At 42.6% G+C, this 20,911-nt stretch overlaps 1 protein-coding gene across 1 annotated transcript in view; it reads right to left on the bottom strand.

Moving 5' to 3' along the window:
- VAV3 (vav guanine nucleotide exchange factor 3) overlaps positions 1-20,911 on the bottom strand; it is a 247,202-nt gene that overhangs the window by 171,376 nt on the left and 54,915 nt on the right. The window contains exon 2 of the mRNA XM_034778743.1: positions 19,268-19,384. Coding sequence (XP_034634634.1) covers positions 19,268-19,384 — 117 coding nt within the window. The remainder of the gene's footprint in view (positions 1-19,267; positions 19,385-20,911) is intronic.

The following is a 20,911-nucleotide window of genomic DNA, read 5'->3' as shown; positions in this document are numbered from 1 at the left end:
AACTCCCTAAACAATACTTCAATTAAGTAAGTGTTGCATTCAAGACTGTCTGGACCTGTGCAATTACAGACTATATTAGGATTAAACTACTCTGCCTGGCACACCTGACACATTGTAGCAAAACTGGTGCCCATTCTAAAGAGGACACCAAGTTTAATACTCTATTGGCTTTTACTCTTGGAATCAGTATCATAATACCTTACATCTAATGTCACTAAGGCTTGTTTACAGATTTTATTTTTCAAAATTGGCTTATTAATTCACTATTTCTCTATCACAAATTAAGCTTCAGTATTTACATAAAACTGCGCTCTTAATTCCCAACTTCTGTGGGAACAAGTCACGTAATTTCCCTCTGCCTCCGTTTTCCCATTTGTTCCTCTGTGAAATGGGGATACTACTGCTTGCTTACCTATAGGAATGTTATGGAGATCAATGTCTGTAAAGCAACATAAATGCTAGGTGTTACTATTAGCATAATAAAAAACTGTGTGCTCTTTTTGTTTTATAATTTGTTTTACAGGAGAATTTGGCATGCAATTTTTTTTAACAAATTGCTCTGACATTTCAGCATGCTTTATTGATTTCAAAGACAGAAGAACTCCAAAGATCTCTGCATTTGTGACATGGAGTGAACACCCACGTTAGACCTTGTGAGGCTTACAAGTAACAGACATCATGGATCAGACATCAAGGATATTATCCACAAGAACAGCTGTAAGCATTGTAATGCCCATATCACTGTAATACAGTCAGAGTCGGGTAATTGGGGATATCAGCTCTGTACACTATGCACTGACTTCTGAGTCTGGAGAAATTATGTCCCCAATTATGGTGCAAGCTGAAGGAGGAGGAACAAAAGCCCTGCTCTTGCAGAGTTCCTGAGCTCAGATCCTGAACAGATGGGAGGTGGGCCTCTTCAACCGGGGCCTACTGAGAGATGATGGACAGCAGGAAGTCTCCCCAATCAACACAGGAAAATAGCACCACCAGAAGAGAAGTTTGGATAGACTGTCAGATCCTCTTCCGCAAACTTTGCTAAAAAATTCTCTAACAGAGGAACAGACCTAAAACATTTCAAGTGAGTTTGTTCAATCTGAGTTAAGTTAGGGCAAAACCAGAATGTACTTGTACTGAAAAGCTAGTCCCAACCTTGCTTATGAAAAGAATACAGTCTCTCCATAATAAACTGCACTTGGGCTCCCTCCATGCTCTGTGAATTGACACAGGAAGCAAAAGGGAATCTATTCCAAAAGAGAAGAGTCATTCTCTCAAACGTAGGATGTGGTGCTGCATCGGTAGTAGAGATTCTGACACTTTAATCCATTGTGAAGTATCTTCTAGTTATATAGGCCTAAAGTGCAAAGATACTGAGCACTCATAGCTTCCACTGACTTCCGTTGAAGCAACAAGTGTTCAGTACCTCTGAAAGTCATGTCCATAATGTATCAGTGAGAAGGGAATTGGCTTCTCACAGGCATCTCCTTGGACATTGAGAGTCCTCATCTTTTCTATCAGTCTTTGGCTCCGAGGGTTAGGCCCTCTGACTATTCAAAATCTGGTAAAAATCTTTAAGCCCTACAGTGTTGGTTAGGGGACATGCATGTTAATGTATGCACATGGCGGGAGTGAAAAAGAAAGGAGAGACAGAAAATATAAGAAAGGAGGTAGACAGTACATTGAAGAGAAAGAAACAGATAAAGGATTGAGGGAGACAAGGACATATTATAGAAAAGAGGAAAAACTGAGCAAAGCCATGAAGAGAAAGAAGGTCTAACAAAGGCAGAGCAAGGCGGTAAGTCACATATTTTAAAATCATTAAAATAGAACATTGACTACACAATGTTGCAATGAAATATAGTACACAGCAAATAAAACGTTTTATTCCTTTAAACGTACATTGCAGAGCAGATATTTGTCACCCTGGCTTGTAGGCATCATTTTTCAAGTCCTTTACAAGCCTAATCATCCTCTACATTGAAGTGTCTCAATATCCAAGCACATCAGAGTCTGCTGCCCATTACTTCTTAAGCAACATAAGATGTGGCACTAAGAATAATAGACAAAGGCACAGAGGATTGCTCTCAGCCTGCTTGAATTTATGCACGATGACTGAACGTTTTCTGGAGCCATGGTTTTGTCATCATTTAATAGTAGAATGTCTTGCTTCTGAGTGTGCAATACTAGCCCAGCACTCAAAAATCAACTGAAAAGTTTGAGTCCAGATGGCTTAATGGAACATTAGATTTTAATATTCCTGATATTGAAAAGGGAATCCAAACCATTCAGGAAATACCCTCACCAGAGACACGAATATAAATTCTGAACACAAAGAGAGCCCTGAACCAATACATGACTTTCCAGCAACATGAGTAAATCTTCTCTCATCCTTCTATAAAGGATGTGCAGTCAACCCTACCAAAAGGCACCGCTATGGAAAATTAGTATCTAAGTGAAAAACACAAAAGATTTAGAACTGACAACAGAGGGCACCTCAGAGGAGGAGTTCAGCCCCGCCTGGGTAAAGCCCTAAAGCATGGTAATCTTCCTCACTGTACAATGTATGCTCTGATTGGGTCACAAGCAACCGGGAGGAGGGGGGAAGGGGTGGAGCCCACTAGTTTTAATGGTTATACTTCATCATGGATGTTGAGATCTTGTAGCAAAGTGACATTCTAGCATCTTTGTGCTATAAGACATGGCACAGGAGACACAACAGGGAGAACAGAACAAGCATATCAGAGGGGAATCAGTACCCCCTATGGCCAGTCACACACAAAGAGCATGGAGCTGTGTAGAGGGGCAACACTGCTCCCACAACCACAATCCAATATGGAAAGGAGTGGAGATAGAACTGACAAGGCTGTTCTGTTTCCCTGGATAGAGAAGAGTAAAAAGGTGTCCCTTTTCCCACTGAAGGCAACAAGCTTCCCTACTTCCACTCTCTGCCCCCTTGAAAGGAGTGGAAATTACCATGAAATACCTGAAAAAGAGAAGAGAGAAGACAAATTGGCAAATCACAGCTTGGACAGTTCTTCTTCCATTAAATAGACGTTGGTGCTACTGGCAGGTAGGCCTTGGAGTCCTACCAACTTCCCTGCTAGGCACCCTTTCCTACTGATGCTACCACTTGAAACTCCCCCACCTAAAGAGGCATGAGGAGAGAGAGATTTAAGGGAACTGAGCCTCCCCAATCCCAGGGAAGTGAGGGGAAGGGAAGCCTCTGCACTCTCCAACGCTCCTCTGTACCTTAACCACTTTTCTGCATATATGATGGTTCTACATTTCTGCTTTGCTGGTCTGATTTCAAGGACAAGCCACTATAAAGTCAGTGGCCAATCATCTCTAATTTGTTGGGTAGATTTCAGGACAAAGGCTTCTATGGGTTAGACCATCTATATAGTTTTCTGGTCTGATATCAAAGCACAGGTTGCCACAAGGTCACTAGCTCAGCAACTTTAGCATTTTGAGCTAAAGTCAAGTCACAGGTATTTGTGAGGCAACTAGATCAACTATGGTGATGAGGGGTCCCAGTTTACTGAGCTAGTCTCATGATACTGTATTAGTAGGGCCCTACCAAATTCACAGTCCATTTTGGTCAATTTCACGGTCATAGGATTTTAAAAATAGTAAATTTCATGATTTCAGCTATTTAAATCTGAAATTTCACGGTGTTGTAATTGTAGGGCTCCTGATCCAAAAAGGAGTTGTGAGGGGAGGGTTGCAAAGTTATTGGAGGGGTGGGTTGCGATCTTGCTACCCTTATTTCTGTACTGCTGCTGGCAGCGGCACTGCCTTCAGAGCTGAGCAGCTGGAGAACTGCAGCTGCTGGCCGGGAGCCCCGTTCTGAAGGCAGAGCCTCCACCAGCAGCAGCGCAGAATCAAAGATGGCGTGATCTAGTATTGCCATCCTTTTGCGCTGCAGAGCTGGGCCCTCAGTCAGCAGCCTCTGGGTGCCCAGTTCTGAAGGCAGCAGCACAGAAGTAAGGGTGGCATGGTATAGTACTGCCACCCTTACTTCTTTGCTGCTGCTGGCGGCGACACTGCCTTCAGAGCTGAGTAACTGGAGAGTGGCGGCCGCTGGCCAGGAACCCAGCGCTGAAGGCAGAGCCGTCGCCAGCAGCAGCCCAGTAGTATGGGTGGCATGGTATGGTATTGCCACCCTTACTTCTGTGCTGCTGCTGGCAGCGACACTGCCTTAAGAGCTGAGTAGCTGGTGGGGCACTGCCTTCAGAGCTGGGCGCCCGGCTAACAGCCGCCACTCTCCAGTACCCCAACTCTGAAGATAGCACAGAAGTAAAGGTGGCAATATCGCAATCCCCCTAACCCTAAATCTTGTGACTGCCCCCTGCAATCTCCTTTTGGGTCAGGACCCCCAATTTGAGAAACACTGGTCTCCCCGTGAAATCTGTATAGTATAGGGTAAAAGCACACAAAAGACCAGATTTCACGGTCCGTGACGCATCTTTCATGGCCGAGAATTTGATAGGTCCCTACCTATTAAGTTCTAGTGAAACCAGAAATTTGTGCCAATTTCATTGCAACCTCAGAACATATGGGAGGCAAGAGGAGAAGCTAGGGAGCCAAGTCAGCAGATGTAAGGAGATTCAAAGGCAGAGGAAAGGGGGAACTGGTTGGTTTGTTTTCACATCAACTGTTACTGTGACCAAAATACTGAGTGGAAAAGTTTGTTATCAGTCCCTCCTTTTGCCTGCTCTGCTCCACTGCCATGAAATTGTCTAAGGGTACGTCCAGACTACCTGCTGAATCGGTGGGAAGTAATCAATCTATTGGGTACTGATATATCGCATCTTGTCTAGACGCGATATATCGATCCCCGAACACGCTCCCGTCGACTCCGGAACTCCACCAGGGCGAGAGGTGGTAGCGGAGTCGACAGGGGAGCCGCGGCCATCGATCCTGCACCGTGAGGACCCGAGGTAAGTTGAAATAAGATACATCGACTTCAGCTACGCTATTCCCATAGCTGAAGTTGTGTATCTTACATCGACCTCTCCCCCCCAGTGTAGACCAGCCCTTAGTTTTTCATCTTGGAAGTCTCATCATCCTAGGCTCACCATCCCTAACTTGCTGGGTTGATGTGAAAGAACAGGTCTCTGGACAGTTACTGGGTCAACAAAAGTCCAAAACCTGTAATATGAATTAGTGTGAAACACAAGTTTACATACATATTTGAAAATTTTACTCTATATGTAGTGTTCCCTGTTACATTAAAATGAGGCTTCCGATTCTTCATAGCAAACAAATTGCTAAAACAAAGAAAAAGATTTACTCACGTCACATATTGTAAACAAACATATTTCTTGACAATTGTTTACAACATGTGATATTAATTTGGTATTGTCCCTTTGAAGTACCTACGCAACCTTAAATTGTTAAAAATGAAAGAATTATGAAAATCCAGTGTACTTGTCAACCACAAATACCTTTTATTTATTTCTCTTTTCAGTTTCATGTTTGCTTACAATCAGTTTCACTTTCAGTTTCTTAGTGCTGCAATGTTTAGGTTTCAAATACTACAGGAAATGAAAAACAAAACAAAACTTACATTTTTTGTAATTTCTGAAACATTTCTATAGGTTTTATAAAGTTTATTTTAACAACATTTTAATTTTAGGTCAGACTTTAAGTATCCCCTTTAACCATTTTAAATCTATTCAAGCCAAAAACAAAGACCTGTTTTTCAATATTTCCCCAAACAGAATTTCATAATGCTACCCTACCCTGCAGGATACCTGAGTCATTGCTGAATAACATTTTGGTAAGATCACTATAGCAACAGAGACACATGGGCAGGAAACGAGAGCTTGGAAGCTCAATTTTCCATTAATCCAGGCTCCACAGACAGCAGGTCATGTTTACTGAGAAGAATGTAACTGAACAAAAGTCCACATTATAAAAGTCCTAAAGGGCTCAGACACTGACAAGAACATTTCATTGCCTGGATGAGAACTCTTCATTAGACCTCAAACACCTGCAGATTGCCTAATGATTTTGTGATGTGGCAAGACAAATCAGCACATCTCACTGATAAACTATCAAAATAAAATTCTGAGCCATAACTACATTTGAGAAGCCTAAATATTTAAGAATTTGACAAGAAAAGGCTAACTACTTGTGAAAATGTTCATAGAATATCCGTGTTGGAAGGGACCTCAGGAGATCATCTAGTCCAACCCCTGCTCAAAGCAGGACAAATTCCCAGACAGTTTTTTTTTTTAAACCTCAGTTCCCTAAATGGCCCCCTCAAGGATTGAACTCACAACGCTGGATTTAGCAGGCCAATGCTCAAACCACTGAGCTATCCCTAATTTACTAATTAGTTAGTAAAAAACTAATTTCTGAAGCAAACCACCAAGCCACTTTTCTACATCCACTTGTAAAATAACTGGGATCTTGTTTTTAGTGGAGATACATAATACACCTCTACCCCGATATAACGTGACCTGATATAACACAAATTCAGATATAACTTGGTAAAGCAGTGCTCCAGGGGGACAGGGCTGCACACTCTGGCGGATCAAAGCAAGTTCGAAATAACGCGGATTCACCTATAATGTGGTAAGATTTTTTGGCTCCCAAGGACAGCGTTATATCGGGGTAGAGGTGTATATATTTTGTATGACTCCATTATCTTTGTAAATTCACTCTCTCCAAACTATTTCCCCACATTTCAGCACTTCCACCACAATGAAAAGTAATACCAGGAACATTTTAAATTAACGGTTCCCCGAAGTGCTGCATTTCAGTATCTGATACTCAATAAAAGTCATTAAGATGTCATAACTTTTGCTTTAAAAAAAAGAACAGTACATGAATCTCAAACTCATAACTTTCATTAGGATTTCATATATAGTTTCTCCTCTTTTACCTTTACACCAAGATAGCCACTAACCAGCATCTTGACTGACAGCCCCATGGAACAAGTTCATACTACAGTCAAATACTCTATGTTTGCATCTTCCTTCTACAAATACATAATACAAAGAACATCCTTTAGTATTTTGAACTCCAGTGGCAACTTTTATTCACAGATGAAAATTTTAACTCAATAAGAAACACAATACTTTGGTTATACACATTGGGAAGGGAAAAGGGCAGAAAATGTAAAGATTGAGAGCAAGACTACTCTCCCACTTAAGTCGATCTAACTTATGTCACTCAGAGGTGTGAAAAAGACACCCCCCTGAGCGACACAAGTTACAATGACCAGCACTGTACACACCGGCACTATAGGTGGGAGACGCTGTCCCGCCAACATAGCTTCTGCCTCTCATGGAGGTGGAGTAATTATGTGACGGGAGAGCACTCTCCCATCGGCATAGAGCATCTTCACTAGACACACTACAGTGGTGCAGCTACACAGATGTAGTGCTTCTAGTGTAGACCTGTCCTAAAATACAGGCGAATTTTGCCTTCAGTGAACTTCTATTACCTTCAATGGAAATTTAGGACATGCAGCACGCATCCGAAGAAGTGGGCTGTAGTCCACGAAAGCTTATGCTCTAATAAATTTGTTAGTCTCTAAGGTGCCACAAGTACTCCTGTTCTTTCTAGCGGGATCAGTCTCCTAAGGAGCAAAATTCTATACAGTAGAATTATGTCTTCAGCAACATCAGATAGGCGTTGTCTACTCTTAAAAGTTTTGCAGTTTTAACTTTAACTTAGTAAAAGTGGCAAATAAAACCCGCTAATCTGGATGCAGTTATACTAGTATAGCTATTCCCATACAGGAAGGGGAATAAGTTACACACATATAAGGCACCTTTATTTCAAAGGTCGTGTAGAGTTGGACCTAGCGAGGGGAATTAAAAGCAATAGTAAGAGGTTTTACAGCCACATAAATAGGAAGAAAGCAAAGAAAGAAGAAGTGGGACCGCTGAAGACTATTGCCGGAGAGGAGATTAAAGACAATCTAGGCATGGCGCAATATCTCAATGAATATTTTGCATCGGTGTTCAATGAGGCCAATGAAGGTATTAGGGATACTAGCACCACTACAGAGGGGCATTCAGGATGGGGGATTACCGTATCCGAGGTAGAAACAAAACTTGAATGCCTTAATGGGGCTAAGTCGGGAGGACCGGACGATCTTCATCCGAGAATATTGAAGGAATTGGCGCGGGAAATAGCAGGCCCATTAGCGATAATATTTAATGAATCTGTAAACTCGGGGGTGGTCCCGTTAGACTGGAGAATAGCTAATGTGGTTCCTATTTTCAAGAAAGGGAAAAAAAGTGATCCAGGTAACTACAGGCCTGTTAGTTTAACATCTGTAGTGTGCAAGGTGTTAGAGAAAATTCTGAAAGAGAAACTAGTTGAGGACCTGGAGGTTAGTGGCAATTGCGATAAATTACAACATGGTTTTACGAAGGGCAGATCGTGCCAAACGAATCTGATCTCCTTCTTTGAGAAAGTAACGGATTTATTAGATAAGGGAAATGCGGTGGACCTGATATACCTGGATTTCAGTAAAGCGTTTGATACTGTACCCCATGAGGAATTATTGGTTAAACTGAAAAACATGGGGATCGATATGAAAATCCAGAGGTGGATAAGGAATTGGTTAATGGGGAGAATGCAGCGGGTCGTCTTAAAGGGTGAACTGTCAGGTTGGAGGGAGGTTACTAGTGGAGTGCCTCAAGGTTCGGTTTTGGGACCCATTTTATTTAATTTATTTATAACTGACCTCGGAACCGATTGCAGAAGTGGGCTGATAAAGTTTGCGGATGATACGAAGGTGGGAGGCGTTGTAAATTCGGAGGAGGATAGGGATATCCTGCAGGGAGACTTGAATGAGCTTGTGAATTGGAGTATCAGAAATAGGATGAAATTTAATAGTAAAAAGTGTAAGGTGATGCATTTGGGGATGACTAATAAAAATTTTAGTTACAAGATGGGGACACATTGGTTAGAAGTAACGGAAGAGGAGAAGGACCTAGGGGTCCTCGTAGACCGCAGGATGACTATGAGTCGACAATGCGACGTGGCGGTGAAAAAAGCCAATGCTGTCTTGGGATGCATTAGGCGAGGTATATCTAGTAGGGATAAGGAGGTCCTGCTTCCGTTGTACAAGGCGCTGGTGAGACCTCACTTGGAGTACTGTGTGCAGTTCTGGTCTCCCATGTTTAAAAAAGATGAACTCAAACTGGAACGGGTGCAGAGAAGGGCCACTAGGATGATCAGAGGAATGGAAAACCAGTCGTATGAAAAGAGACTAGAGGAGCTTGGGTTGTTTAGTCTGACAAAGCGAAGGCTGAGGGGGGATATGATTGCTATCTTTAAATATATTAGAGGGATTAATACGAGGGAGGGAGAAGAATTATTCCAGCTCAGTACTAATGTGGATACGAGAACGAATGGATATAAACTGGCCGTGGGGAAGTTCAGGCTTGAAATTAGACGAAGGTTTCTGACCGTCAGAGGGGTGAAATATTGGAACGGCCTTCCGAGGGAAACGGTGGGGGCGACGGACCTGTCTGGTTTTAAGATTAAGTTAGATAAATTTATGGAGGGAATGGTTTAATGGTAAAACATAGTAGTCAAGGAAAACCAAGCAATGGTAGGCAAATTGTATAATGGCTGACAGGGGTCAGGCTGGAGACTCTTGCCTATATGCTCGGGGTCTTACTGATCGCCATATTTGGGGTCGGGAAGGAATTTTCCTCCAGGGCAGATTGGCTGAGCCTCTGGAGGTTTTTCGCCTTCCTCCGCAGCATGGGGCAGGGATCTCTAGCAGGAGGGTTTCTGCCGATTGAAGTCACCTAAAACAGGATTGGGGACTTCAACAGCAGAGTCCAGGGAAGGGGTAGGGACGGTTTTATGGCCTGCAGCATGCAGGGGGTCAGACCAGATGATCACAATGGTCCCTTCTGACCTTAAAGTCTATGAGTCTATGAGTCTATGTACAGCGGCACCCACACTAGGGCTTCTACAGGTATAACTACATTAATAACTATTTCAGTGAGGAGGGTGATTTTTTTCATACTGATACAAAATGTCTGTATAGACCAGGACTTACTAAATAGCATAATTATTAACTGTATTATCCACAAGGCATTACTAACAGCAGGGTGTATTTTCATTGTGTTTAAGTTTACAAAGAAGGGCCACATCCCACAAGCTTCTTTTACAGTTCTGTCAAACTTCTGTGCTCCACCCAATTCTCTCTGATGCACTGCCACATTCCCTACCTTACACTCTCTCTCTCTCTCTCTCTCACACACACACACACACACACACACACACACACTTATACATAAATCATTAAATAAAAATATAGAGCTATGTACAAGACTGTCATCATCATAGCAAATCCTAAAGGGATGTAGCCTCCTTGCGGATCGAGCACTACTCAGCTTGATCTCTGGCAAGGTACTTTGGGTGGTCTGACTGTATATTCTGGCTGTATATTTAGTTCATGTTCATCACTGGCACTCTTGTCATGCTACCAAAGCTTTTGGTACCCATGTGATCGTCAGCTGTGTAGCAGCGTTCGTTGGTACACACACATCAAAATTCATTTGTCTTCCATTCTAATATGTCCATACCAACAAAGCTGCCTAAATTGAACAAGTGCTCAGGTGGGTGGTTGCTGGGTTCAGCTTTGAATATCCTCATTTCTATTCTTTTCCTCCCACTTGACATGGGATAGCTGACAAAGATGACAAGAATTGAACACATCTGTCCTGTGTTCTTCAGATTTCTTCAGTGCCCACATTTCACTTCCGTTCAATAGAGTGGCATAACCACGGTTCTATAGATCTGGAGCTTTGTAGCAAGCCTGATGTCACAACATCCCCAGAGGCCACTGAAGGGCCTGAAACATGACAGCAGCTGCTTCTATATAAGTGTCCACATCTTTCAAGCATCCTTCGGCACAGTTTGCGATGCTGTCCTAATATTTGACAGGTGCCTCCTGAGACCAAGACAGTGGTGGACTATCACATCATTGTACTGCTGAACTGCACTTGATTTCTATGTACTGAGATTTAGTTCTTGTCTGTGAATTTCATTGTTTTTATAACCATCAAGCTGCCATGTAGACTTTGGCATGTGAATACTCACATCTGTCTGCTCTTCCTGGAATCTTTTGAACACATACTTGGTGGAATTCCAACACACTTGGAACGTGATACTTCAGCTTGTTCATGATGTTCTGCTGAATCAGAGTCAGGATTTCCTTAATGGTGACAGAGTAGCTAAAATGACCATATAGTACAAGACTCTTGCTTACACATTCAGTGTTTTCAGAGCACTTTGCTGTGTACTTTGTGCAAATGAGCCTTTTGAATGTGATGGAGGATTTAGCTGCACTGGAAGCTGCACTATATGCTTTTTAATAAAACCTAGCTCTTATATAGCATTTTGAATGATCAAATACTTGTTTACACCACTTTTGCTTAGTAAATCTAATGCCCTTTTGCTCTTTTTGATGTCATTCACAAATCTTGTATAATAGCAGGTTATCAAATACCTATTATGAAAATAAGTTCAAACTTATTAACTTTACAGACTTGATTTAAACAAGGTAAGAAAACTGAGCTCTGCTTGAAGCAAGGAGTACACCTATGATCAGCTCTCTATTCCTTACACTTCCTACGACCAAAGTAAAGATAGCTCCAGTCAACAGGACTCCCACTGATTACAGCAGGCCTTTAGATTCCCATTTCATCACAGAGCTATTCTTTATCAAATGAGTCCTACAGTAGGTTGAAATCACCTTTGAGGAGCTATGACAGCTGCAATTGCTGAGACACAAGACACACCGAAGACTGGGGATGCTAGAGGACTATGTAATTCTGGCAGAACTGAAGGCACAAGTATCAAAATTATTTGTTGATTCTGGCACACAGGTATAGAGAGGAAGAACTCAACAGTCCTGGGTTGGTGAAAAATGAGTCTTGGAGATGGAATTTTTAATGAAAACACTGCCTGGCACCAATGTGCGTGGGGGTGGAGGTTTTCATGCTTCATCAGCAAGCTATACACAGCACTGAAATCTACTAGAAGAATAGGTAGTTGTGATTAGAAGTGGATGAATCTTGTGGAGTTTGAGGCTTGGCAACTGTCTCAACTTATTTTTTTCTGATTTTGTTGAACTAGTTCAAGAACCTTCTTTTTTTCCTGCAATTTAAAATCCTTCCCCCCTCAAGGCAGATTCAGTTTAAAAAATAATAAAGGGAAATCTGTGCTATGTATTTGGAATACTCCCCTCACCTCGATCCCAGTATTAACGCATCGGTATATGTTTTTCATGCTGTTCACTCTCTGCTTCATCCACGTAACTTTTTCCTTAGGAACTTTAATCTCTATTCCCCTCACTACTCACTCTCTCTCTCACTCTCTCTCACACACACACAGTCACTGCAAAGCAGAACACAAGTTCAATAACATTAGGGTTCAAGTCAAATTTCCAATCTCATTATGTCATAGTGGGTTCAAAAAACAGTTCACTTGCTCCTACCTGTGTTAGTTTTACTGTTATACCTAACAGTTTGTAACAACTGTTCACCGTAGTTAAAAAGCACCAAATAGTTTTTTAAAGTACTGTAGTTACAGCCTGGTATACTAAAGGATTGGATGCAGGCTGCCCCTGACAGCACTACATCTGCTACTGGAGTTTATAGCTATATGGGGAAGAAAACATGGAGGAAGTATCCAGCTACAGCTAGCACTCACCATCTGTGGCTGCCACTGTCTAACCAAGGGGAAAGACTTGAAACTTACAAGAGGGAAAAGATCAAAACTATAAAACCTTTTTTTCCATGGGAGGACAAAAAGGCAATACTAGACATACAAGTCATATCCCACCACTTATTTTAAAAAATAGGATCTTAATAAAATAACTGCATAACTGTGGAATATTTCAAATGCTAATCACCAGGTCTCCTTTTTGTTTCTCCCCTTTTTATCCCTTTCTTTAGAATCAATTATTAATTTGCATCTGACATGTTCTTCCTAATTTGTTTGCTTAAACGGAAACCCATAGTGTAAAACGGACTACATTTTTTCTATTACAATACGTTTAAAAATTCAACAACTATAAAAATATAATTGCAGTACAAGCAACAAAAACTCAATACATCTGTGATTGTACAGTATGTGGTTTCCAGAGTGGTTCCTTAAATAAAAGGAGTTTGTGAAAATCAAGACACGTGGGGCTTGTGGAGTTGCCCTCACTTATACATCTGAATTTAGCCCCTTAAAAGCATTAAGCATTGGTCAGCATTACACTACAGTTTCTTCCAACTCAAATATCTACTTTAAGATTTTAGTGCATTAGAAGCTGTGGAAATATACACACATCCACCTAATCACTCATTTGGCCAGCAGTCTGGAAAATGCCTGTGGTCCAAAAGATCCTCTTTAAACTAGAAATCTTCTCAAAACTAGAGTGATCACACCACTACCAACCTTCTCTCTGTTTGTGCACAAAACTCCTATTAACTATGTACATGTGCAGGGAGAATGATTCAGAAAATGGTTCTTAAAATAAAGAAAACATAATGGAATTTTTTTTAGTTGATGACTAATTGGAAAATCCAGTGGTGCTTATCTTGTAGCCCTTTGCATGTGCCTAACTCCTACTGAATTCACAAAGGGATTTGTGGGAGTAAAGACTGTAGGGTTGGGAATGTATACAAACATTTTTATATATATAGAAAAAATAATTAATTTAAGAAAATTGGTTTGACCACAGAAAAATCAAACTAATCAGAGGAAACCTTCCTTCTCATCACCACTGCTTCTAGTAACTGGAGACGTTTCCAAACCAATAAAGCATATTCTGTTAGTCTTGTTAGCTCAAATCTCACACTATGTTATACTCTCCTACACATTTTACAACTCTGAGACTACACTATATGTGATATTTTTCCAGTGCTCCACTCCTTTTTAATGGTTTCAAATTCACTATCTGCTCTACAGAGTCGACTATGTCCCCAGGCATTTAAAGAGCCTAGTTAAACACAAGTCAATTTATCTACCATTAGAGAGAGCACACAGCAACCTCAAGTCACGTGTGACAAGCTTTCATTCCTGCACGCAGTGAAAACAGATGAACTACAAACAGAGTAATGGTGAAGCTGAAAAGATGCCCATCACACAAAGCCACTGCAAGTATTACACTATCTTTGCTGTTTGGTTTAGCAGCACCACTTTTGCTCAAACAGCTGTTATTACTCAAGGGAGGCAAGTCTCATTAAATAACTCCATGTGCCTTTGTCACTAGTCACTAATCTGACTAAGACTATGGAAGCATGTTTGCATGCATGCACAGCAGGAATTGCTGACTTTTAAGACATTGTTAGGCCCCTGACACTGAGCAGCACAGACAACGAAATTGTCAAATACTGTAAAGACAGGAATTATCTCTTCCTTCCTATATGTTGGACAGCACCTAGCACATGTTGTTCACTACAATATATACATAAAAGAAATGATATAGTATTACGGCTAATTTTGTGTTGGGAGAAGAGAAATGCAATAGTTAAAATCTTTCATGAAAGAGATAGTATCTCTGCAAATGCCAGCTTACATTATTCTATTTCAGTTTTACATAAGATAAAAGTTTATTTTGGAACACAAAACTTTACAAAGCACAAACCACAAAAGCCATGTGTCAAATAGCCATTGTACATTGTGAGCTACATTTTTGAGACAGGCCCCAATCCCTCGTGTTACTTCACAGGTACAATGTTGCACCAGTAACTAACTGAATGTGCAAACATTTTCCTTCAAGATTAGTGGCTGTCTTAAAAATCAGGCCCGGCCTTTATGGTCATATTAGAGTAACTATGTGAACCAGGATCTCTCTCAACAACTAACTAGAAATCAACAGTAATGTTACTCTATCATAAAGCAGTTTTTAGCCTATTTAAACAAGTAGCAAAGGCTTGACACAAAGGTCTAGATAAGGACCCTAAAATTATAGCAAACAACTGAATACCTGGTAGAGCAGTCACTGCAACAGTAGCTGTTAAAAGACTTTTTGTTTTAATTCCTCTGCTGTTCACAGAACCAAGAAAAAATCTTTGGTATTTTTGAATAGGCAATATAACAAGTTTGAAAGCAAAAGACTGGAAGTACAATACTATATCTTAACTATTCCTAGTATGGCAAAAAATGTACAGTAGCATAAAAGGACAGGTGGAACTTCTTGGTTTGCCAATCTCTTTATATTGCACAAACGATCAAACAGAAGTAGTTAGCTATGCTCAGTGAGCCACTTCAATCACCAGGACCAGAAAGCAACTCCTTGGGCTTGGTTCTTATTTACACTAAGGTCTCTTTACATAGGGTTACCATTCGTCCGGATTTACCCGGACATGTCCTCCTTTTGTGTGCTAAAAATAGTGTCCGGGGGGAATTTGTAAAGCACTCACAATGTCCGGGATTTCCCCCTCCCCCGGCAGAGCGAGCGGCTGGGAGGGCTGCAGGAAAGTCCCGGGCTGGACTCCGGAGCAGCTTCCTCCTCCCACCCCCCCCCCTGCATTCTGAGCCGGCCGGCAGCTCCTCCTCCTGCAGTCCGCTCCGGCAGCCCTGTGCAGGGCCAGGGACCGGGTTTTGTGTTGTGCAGGGGAGCTCAGCCATGTGTCCGGCTGGCACAGAGCCCAACACCCTGTTCTGAGCAGCAGGGTAAGGGGGGGCAGGAGAAGGGACAGGGAGGTTCTGGAGGGGGCAGTCAAGAAACGGGGGGGGGCTTTTGGAGGGGAGTGGAGAAAGTTTTGGGCAGTCAGGGTACAGGTAGGGGGTAGGGTCCTGGGGGGCAGTTGGGGGGGGTCTTAGGAGGGGGCAGTTAGGGGACAAGGAACAGGGAGTCTTAGGTAGGGGGTGGGGTTCTGGAGGGCAGTTAGGAGCAGGGGTCCCAGGAGGGGGCAGTCAGGGGACAAGGAGCGGGGGGTAGGGGGCTGGGAGTTCTGGGGGGGAGCTGTCAGGGGGCAGGAGTGGGGAGAGGGATCGGAGCAGTCAGGGGACAGGGAGCAGAGGGGTTTAGATGGGTTGGGAGTTCTGGGGGGGGCTGTCAGGGGGTGGGGAGTGGTTGGATGGGGCGTGGGAGTCCCAGGGGTCTGTCTGGGGGTGGGGGTGTGGATAAGGGTTGGGGCAGTCAGGGGACAAGAGGCAAGGAGGCTTAGATAGGGAGTGGAGTCCCGGGGGGCAGTTAGGGGCAGGGGTCCCAGGAGGGGGCAGTCAGGGGACAAGGAACGGGGGGAGGGTTGGGGGTTCTGGGGGGGCGGGAAGTGGGAGGGGCAGGGGCGGGGCTAGGACGGGGCTCCTCCCGTCCTCTTTTTTGCTTGTTGAAATATGGTAACCCTACTTTACATCACTTAGGCAGCTTAAAGGGGCCTTAGTGGAAATAAGAATCAGGCCTCCTGTCTATTACAAAGTGCAGTGTATAAAACGTAATGGAAATATTGTATCTTCAGATATTAAAAAGGGGAAATTATTACTGTGAAATTTGTTCTGATTTGGAATATTTTTAATACGGCATGGTCTGTAGATAATTATAGGCTCTTCTGTTAAACTAGGGGAGTGATGCACTGACTCAGAAGTAGAAATCCGTGCTGAATACATGCTGGCAACGGCAGATTGCAGACAAGTATGTAGGAGGTTACAAACAATACACTAGAGAAAGTCAGCTTTTGCACACAGAAAAACTAATCACAGGTTTACATACATAGCTCTTTATAATTCAGAGTAGCCCACAGTAACTAATCATCATTGTGTCTCAGTCTCATAGCAGTAAAAATGGTACTTTGGAGCTTTGTCACATGTTAAACAGACAAGGAGAGTGAGGGAGTTAAATCTTAAAACTGTTTGGAAAAAAAAAAAAAAAGATGCCCAAGTTGTCAAGCAGTTCCAGACTGGAAGGGCCCCTGGCTTGTGGCACCCCACCACTATTTTTAAATTAAATTAAATTAAATTAAATAAATGAATGGAGATATCCTATCTCCTAGAATTGGAAGGGACCTTGAAGGTCATTGAGTCCAGCCCCCTGCCTTCACTAGCAGAACCAAGTACTGATTTTGCACCAGATCCCTAAGTGGCCCCCTCAAGGATTGAGCTCACAACCCTGGGTTTAGCAGGCCAATGCTCAAACCACTGAGCTATCCCTCCCCCTTTTAACTATGGATATATCTATACTTGGAGCACCTTCCTTGCTTCTGTTCAACCAGCCTAACCCCATATCTCTCACATCCTTCTGACCCGTTATCTTCCCTCATCTATCCTCTTCCTTCTCAAGCCAAGCTTTCCTCTTCACAGTTCCCAACCCTCTTTTTCCCCTCTCTATGCCCCTTCTTTTACTTCATTGACCCTCTATTCTCTGTCTCTCATTCACCCTCACCTTCTCTCTTTCCCACCTTCCTCCTATACTAAATATCTATCCCTTTGGTCATATCTACTTCGCCTGTGCACAGAAGTCCTTCCATCACCAAATAGTAAGGTATATGTGCTTCTAGAAAGCAAGCAAAAGGAAGACTACTTGTAATGTTTGCTTTAGGGCAAAAAATGTAGAAAAAACATAAGAAATCCAAAGGTACATGAAGAGCCAACATGGTGGAACTATGTTATGTAGATTAGTATTTTCAGTGATCATTTGGCTACATGAATCTATCAAACCATACTTGCCAAAAGCCACGTCCTACATATGGTGATAAATTGGGCCTCATTTATACTGAACAATGAACATTCAGTTGTAAGGACCAGACAAAAAGGGTTTATTTGGTTTTTGAAAGGCAGAACACAAATTGCACCTTTGTGAGTGGAACAGGTAGAGAATGTAGTAGCTAGTGGGAGTGCTAATTATAACCAAACTGACCTGTCTTGGCATTAAATTGCCTATTAGAACATTGGCATAGACCTGCATGTAGTGTTCATTCAGATGTAATCATCAAAAGAGGGCTTTGCTCAAACAATTCCACTGTATACAATCTTAATGTCTGTATTTCTTATTAAAATGAACCTGCTATTTGTGGACACAGTTGGCAATTATATCCTTTCCTCAGACTTCAGAGACTGCTTGTCCTGTCATGCAATTGGGATATCCATTATGACACACTAACTGTACGTAACAGATTTGTTCCCACAGACCGTAGTCCTGAACACCAGGACATTTGCCTGCCACAGCATGTTCCTGCTGTCTGATAGTCTGGTTTGAAAATATTGGAGAAAAGGCAGAGTGTCTGTACTAAATGTACATCCATTTCTGCCAGCCTAGACAATGAAAAAAATTATAGGTGCAAAGACGGTGATGCTGCAGGTTAGGGACATCCCACTTCCACTGTCACGTCATCTGACTACTGTTACCACCTGTTGTTGTACCACCTCACTTTTCTCTCCCTCCCCATGCTTAGGCACTCTTATCATCCTTTTCTTCTTCCCATTACTCCTCTAAGTGCCAAGCCTTACAATTTGCAGGCCCACAGACAACACAGCAGCTTCAAGCAACTAGAAGTGGGGGAACAGAATTCAAGTCTGGAGTTGCCTACCACTCCTTTCCCTTCACCACAAGGGAGTGGGGATGAAGGGTCTGAGAGTTACTGTTTCCCCCCTCCTAAGTCCCACTGCTGGAGAGGAAGGTAGAGTCACTCCAAGAGCTTGAGAGCCTGCATGGGATAGGAGGCTCCCCCCAAAAGATATGGAGCGCCAAGTGACTTGACTTTACAGTCAGCCCAGACTCCTCTTCTCATCACCCACCACTGCTACTCCCTGTTCCTCCAGCTGTGTACATTTTCCCTTAGGACATCAATCCACTCTATGGTCCTTCACTGCCCCAAAACATTGCTCCTTTTCTGCCTGTAACTTGCTCCCAACAGAACAGCCCTTGTGAGCAAGCCAAACCAAGAGAGGAACCAAGAGGTGAATCCATCAGTAGAACATCAGGTGTTTGACCTCTTTGGCCTCTCCTACACTACATTTTTCCCCTAAAGTCTTCCAGCAGTGCTAGCACTAGTGCATCACCAGTAGCACCAATGATGGGAAGTGCTAGTGTACATTGGCCACTGCAATTCTAGCCACTGGATTGTCTGCTCTGAGCAGATCTAAAGGACACAATGGTTAAAACACCCAGGCAGGTGGCCTCTGTCAACTATGACTTAAAGAAAAGAAAAATACAACACAAGTGTGAAAAAAACAAAACCAGATCAAACCTCTCTTTTGCATCAAGGTAATGGCAAGCATTACCAAATAACCACTTTATCCAGCCAAAAAAGAAGATATTAGTAAACAAGAAATTTTAAATTACCTTTCCAAAATCTCGCACATCAAACAAATCAAATGCTTCAAAAAGTTCACTTTTCTTCATCCCAAATATCTCACAACATGCTGAAAGGAATGTTCTTATATTCTTCAAGCAGAGAAACTAGAGGAAAAAAAACAAATAATATTGTTAGTGTACAGGCATGTAGTTACCAACTGCTTTGTGGTATACTTTGGAAGCTTGTGATTATTTTTGCCATTATATATGTATAGCAAAACCCACTGCAATATTACCATTTCTAAGGGTTAGCTAGCACCTCTATTAAACCATTATTTTCAGATGGTTTGTAATTCAGTCATTACAATTATCTTTAGACTGAAATAGTGTTATCCAAGGCCTAAAGAGAGGAATTTTGTTGAGCATAATTTGTTTAAGCTAATTTTATGTTGGCAAAGAGAAAAACTAAGAAGTTACCAAGTTTAAGTTAGCTTTAAAATGGCTTCAGTTTTAAAAAAATTGTAAGCAATTAATGTATAAGAGTGGACCAAACTCTTTAGGTGCTAAAAGAAAAATTACCACAGCATTGAACTTAGAAAAGCAATCAATTTGCAATATACCAAGTATTTTCATTAAAAAGAATTAATTGGAAGTGTAGTTGCAGAGATTTATTGTAAATGCATGCACTGTGTTTACACTCCAAATAATATTATCAAAATGGACCATAATTACACAGTGGGGGGTTATACAATTATGATTTTATAGTAATTTTTGCACAATTGAGAACTAGTTCCCAATTTATCAAGTGGCAAATTAGCTTGATGGAAACGATCCTGATTTTTAGGATGGAATCAGAGATTCGTTTTGCCTGAATACAGCTATAGCTACCAATGATTTGCACTTCTGAGTCATACTTTGCTGAGGAATTGCACTAATGCCTGGGACTGGAGAAAGTTTTATCAAGTAAGCATTGACTCCACTACTCCCTCTATACATTGTGGACTGTATCCTCTTCAGGCCCTACTCCACATAGTCTCAACTCAGCTTCGGACCAGACTTCCAGGGGTGGGAGGGGCCACTTCCTTTTAGCAACCCCAATAACCACTTCTCATTAATAATCCCCACTAATACACACACGTGCACAAAACAGAAAACGAAAAGGCAATTGGGAGAATCTGTAGCCCAATGAACTATTATTGTCCACACTTGAGCAACAAAACACAGCTGTCACACAAGGTAGGGTTACCATATTTAAAAAATAAAAAAAGAGGACACTCCACGGGGCCCTGGCCCCGCCCCTTTCCCACCCCTGGCCCCGCCCCAACTCCGCCCATTCCCCAAAGTCCCCGCCCTAACTCCCCCTCCTCCCTCCCAGCCACGCGAAAAGGGCTGCCCAAGCGCTACCGGCTTCACGGTTTGCCAGGCAGCCCCCAGACCGCTGGCCGGCGCTTCCCCAGCGCAGCTGGAGCCCGGGAGGGGAAGCGACCAGCCGGGGGCGCAGGGTCTGGAGGCTGCCCGACAAACCATGAAGCCGGTAGCGCTCGGGCTTCGGCAGCCCCCTTGCCTCCGGACCCTGCGCCCCCGGCCTGGCACTTCCCCTCCCGGGCTCCAGCTGCTCTGCTCCTCCCCTGACTCTTCGGCTCTGTTTAAGAGCAGAGCTGCCCGAGTGCTACGGCTTCAGGCAGCCCCCTT

Source organism: Trachemys scripta, chromosome 8 (assembly GCF_013100865.1).
Source record: "Trachemys scripta elegans isolate TJP31775 chromosome 8, CAS_Tse_1.0, whole genome shotgun sequence".
Taxonomy (NCBI): Eukaryota; Metazoa; Chordata; order Testudines; family Emydidae; genus Trachemys; species Trachemys scripta.
Note: the sequence above shows the minus strand (reverse complement) of the source record. Positions and strands in the feature narration are given on the sequence as shown.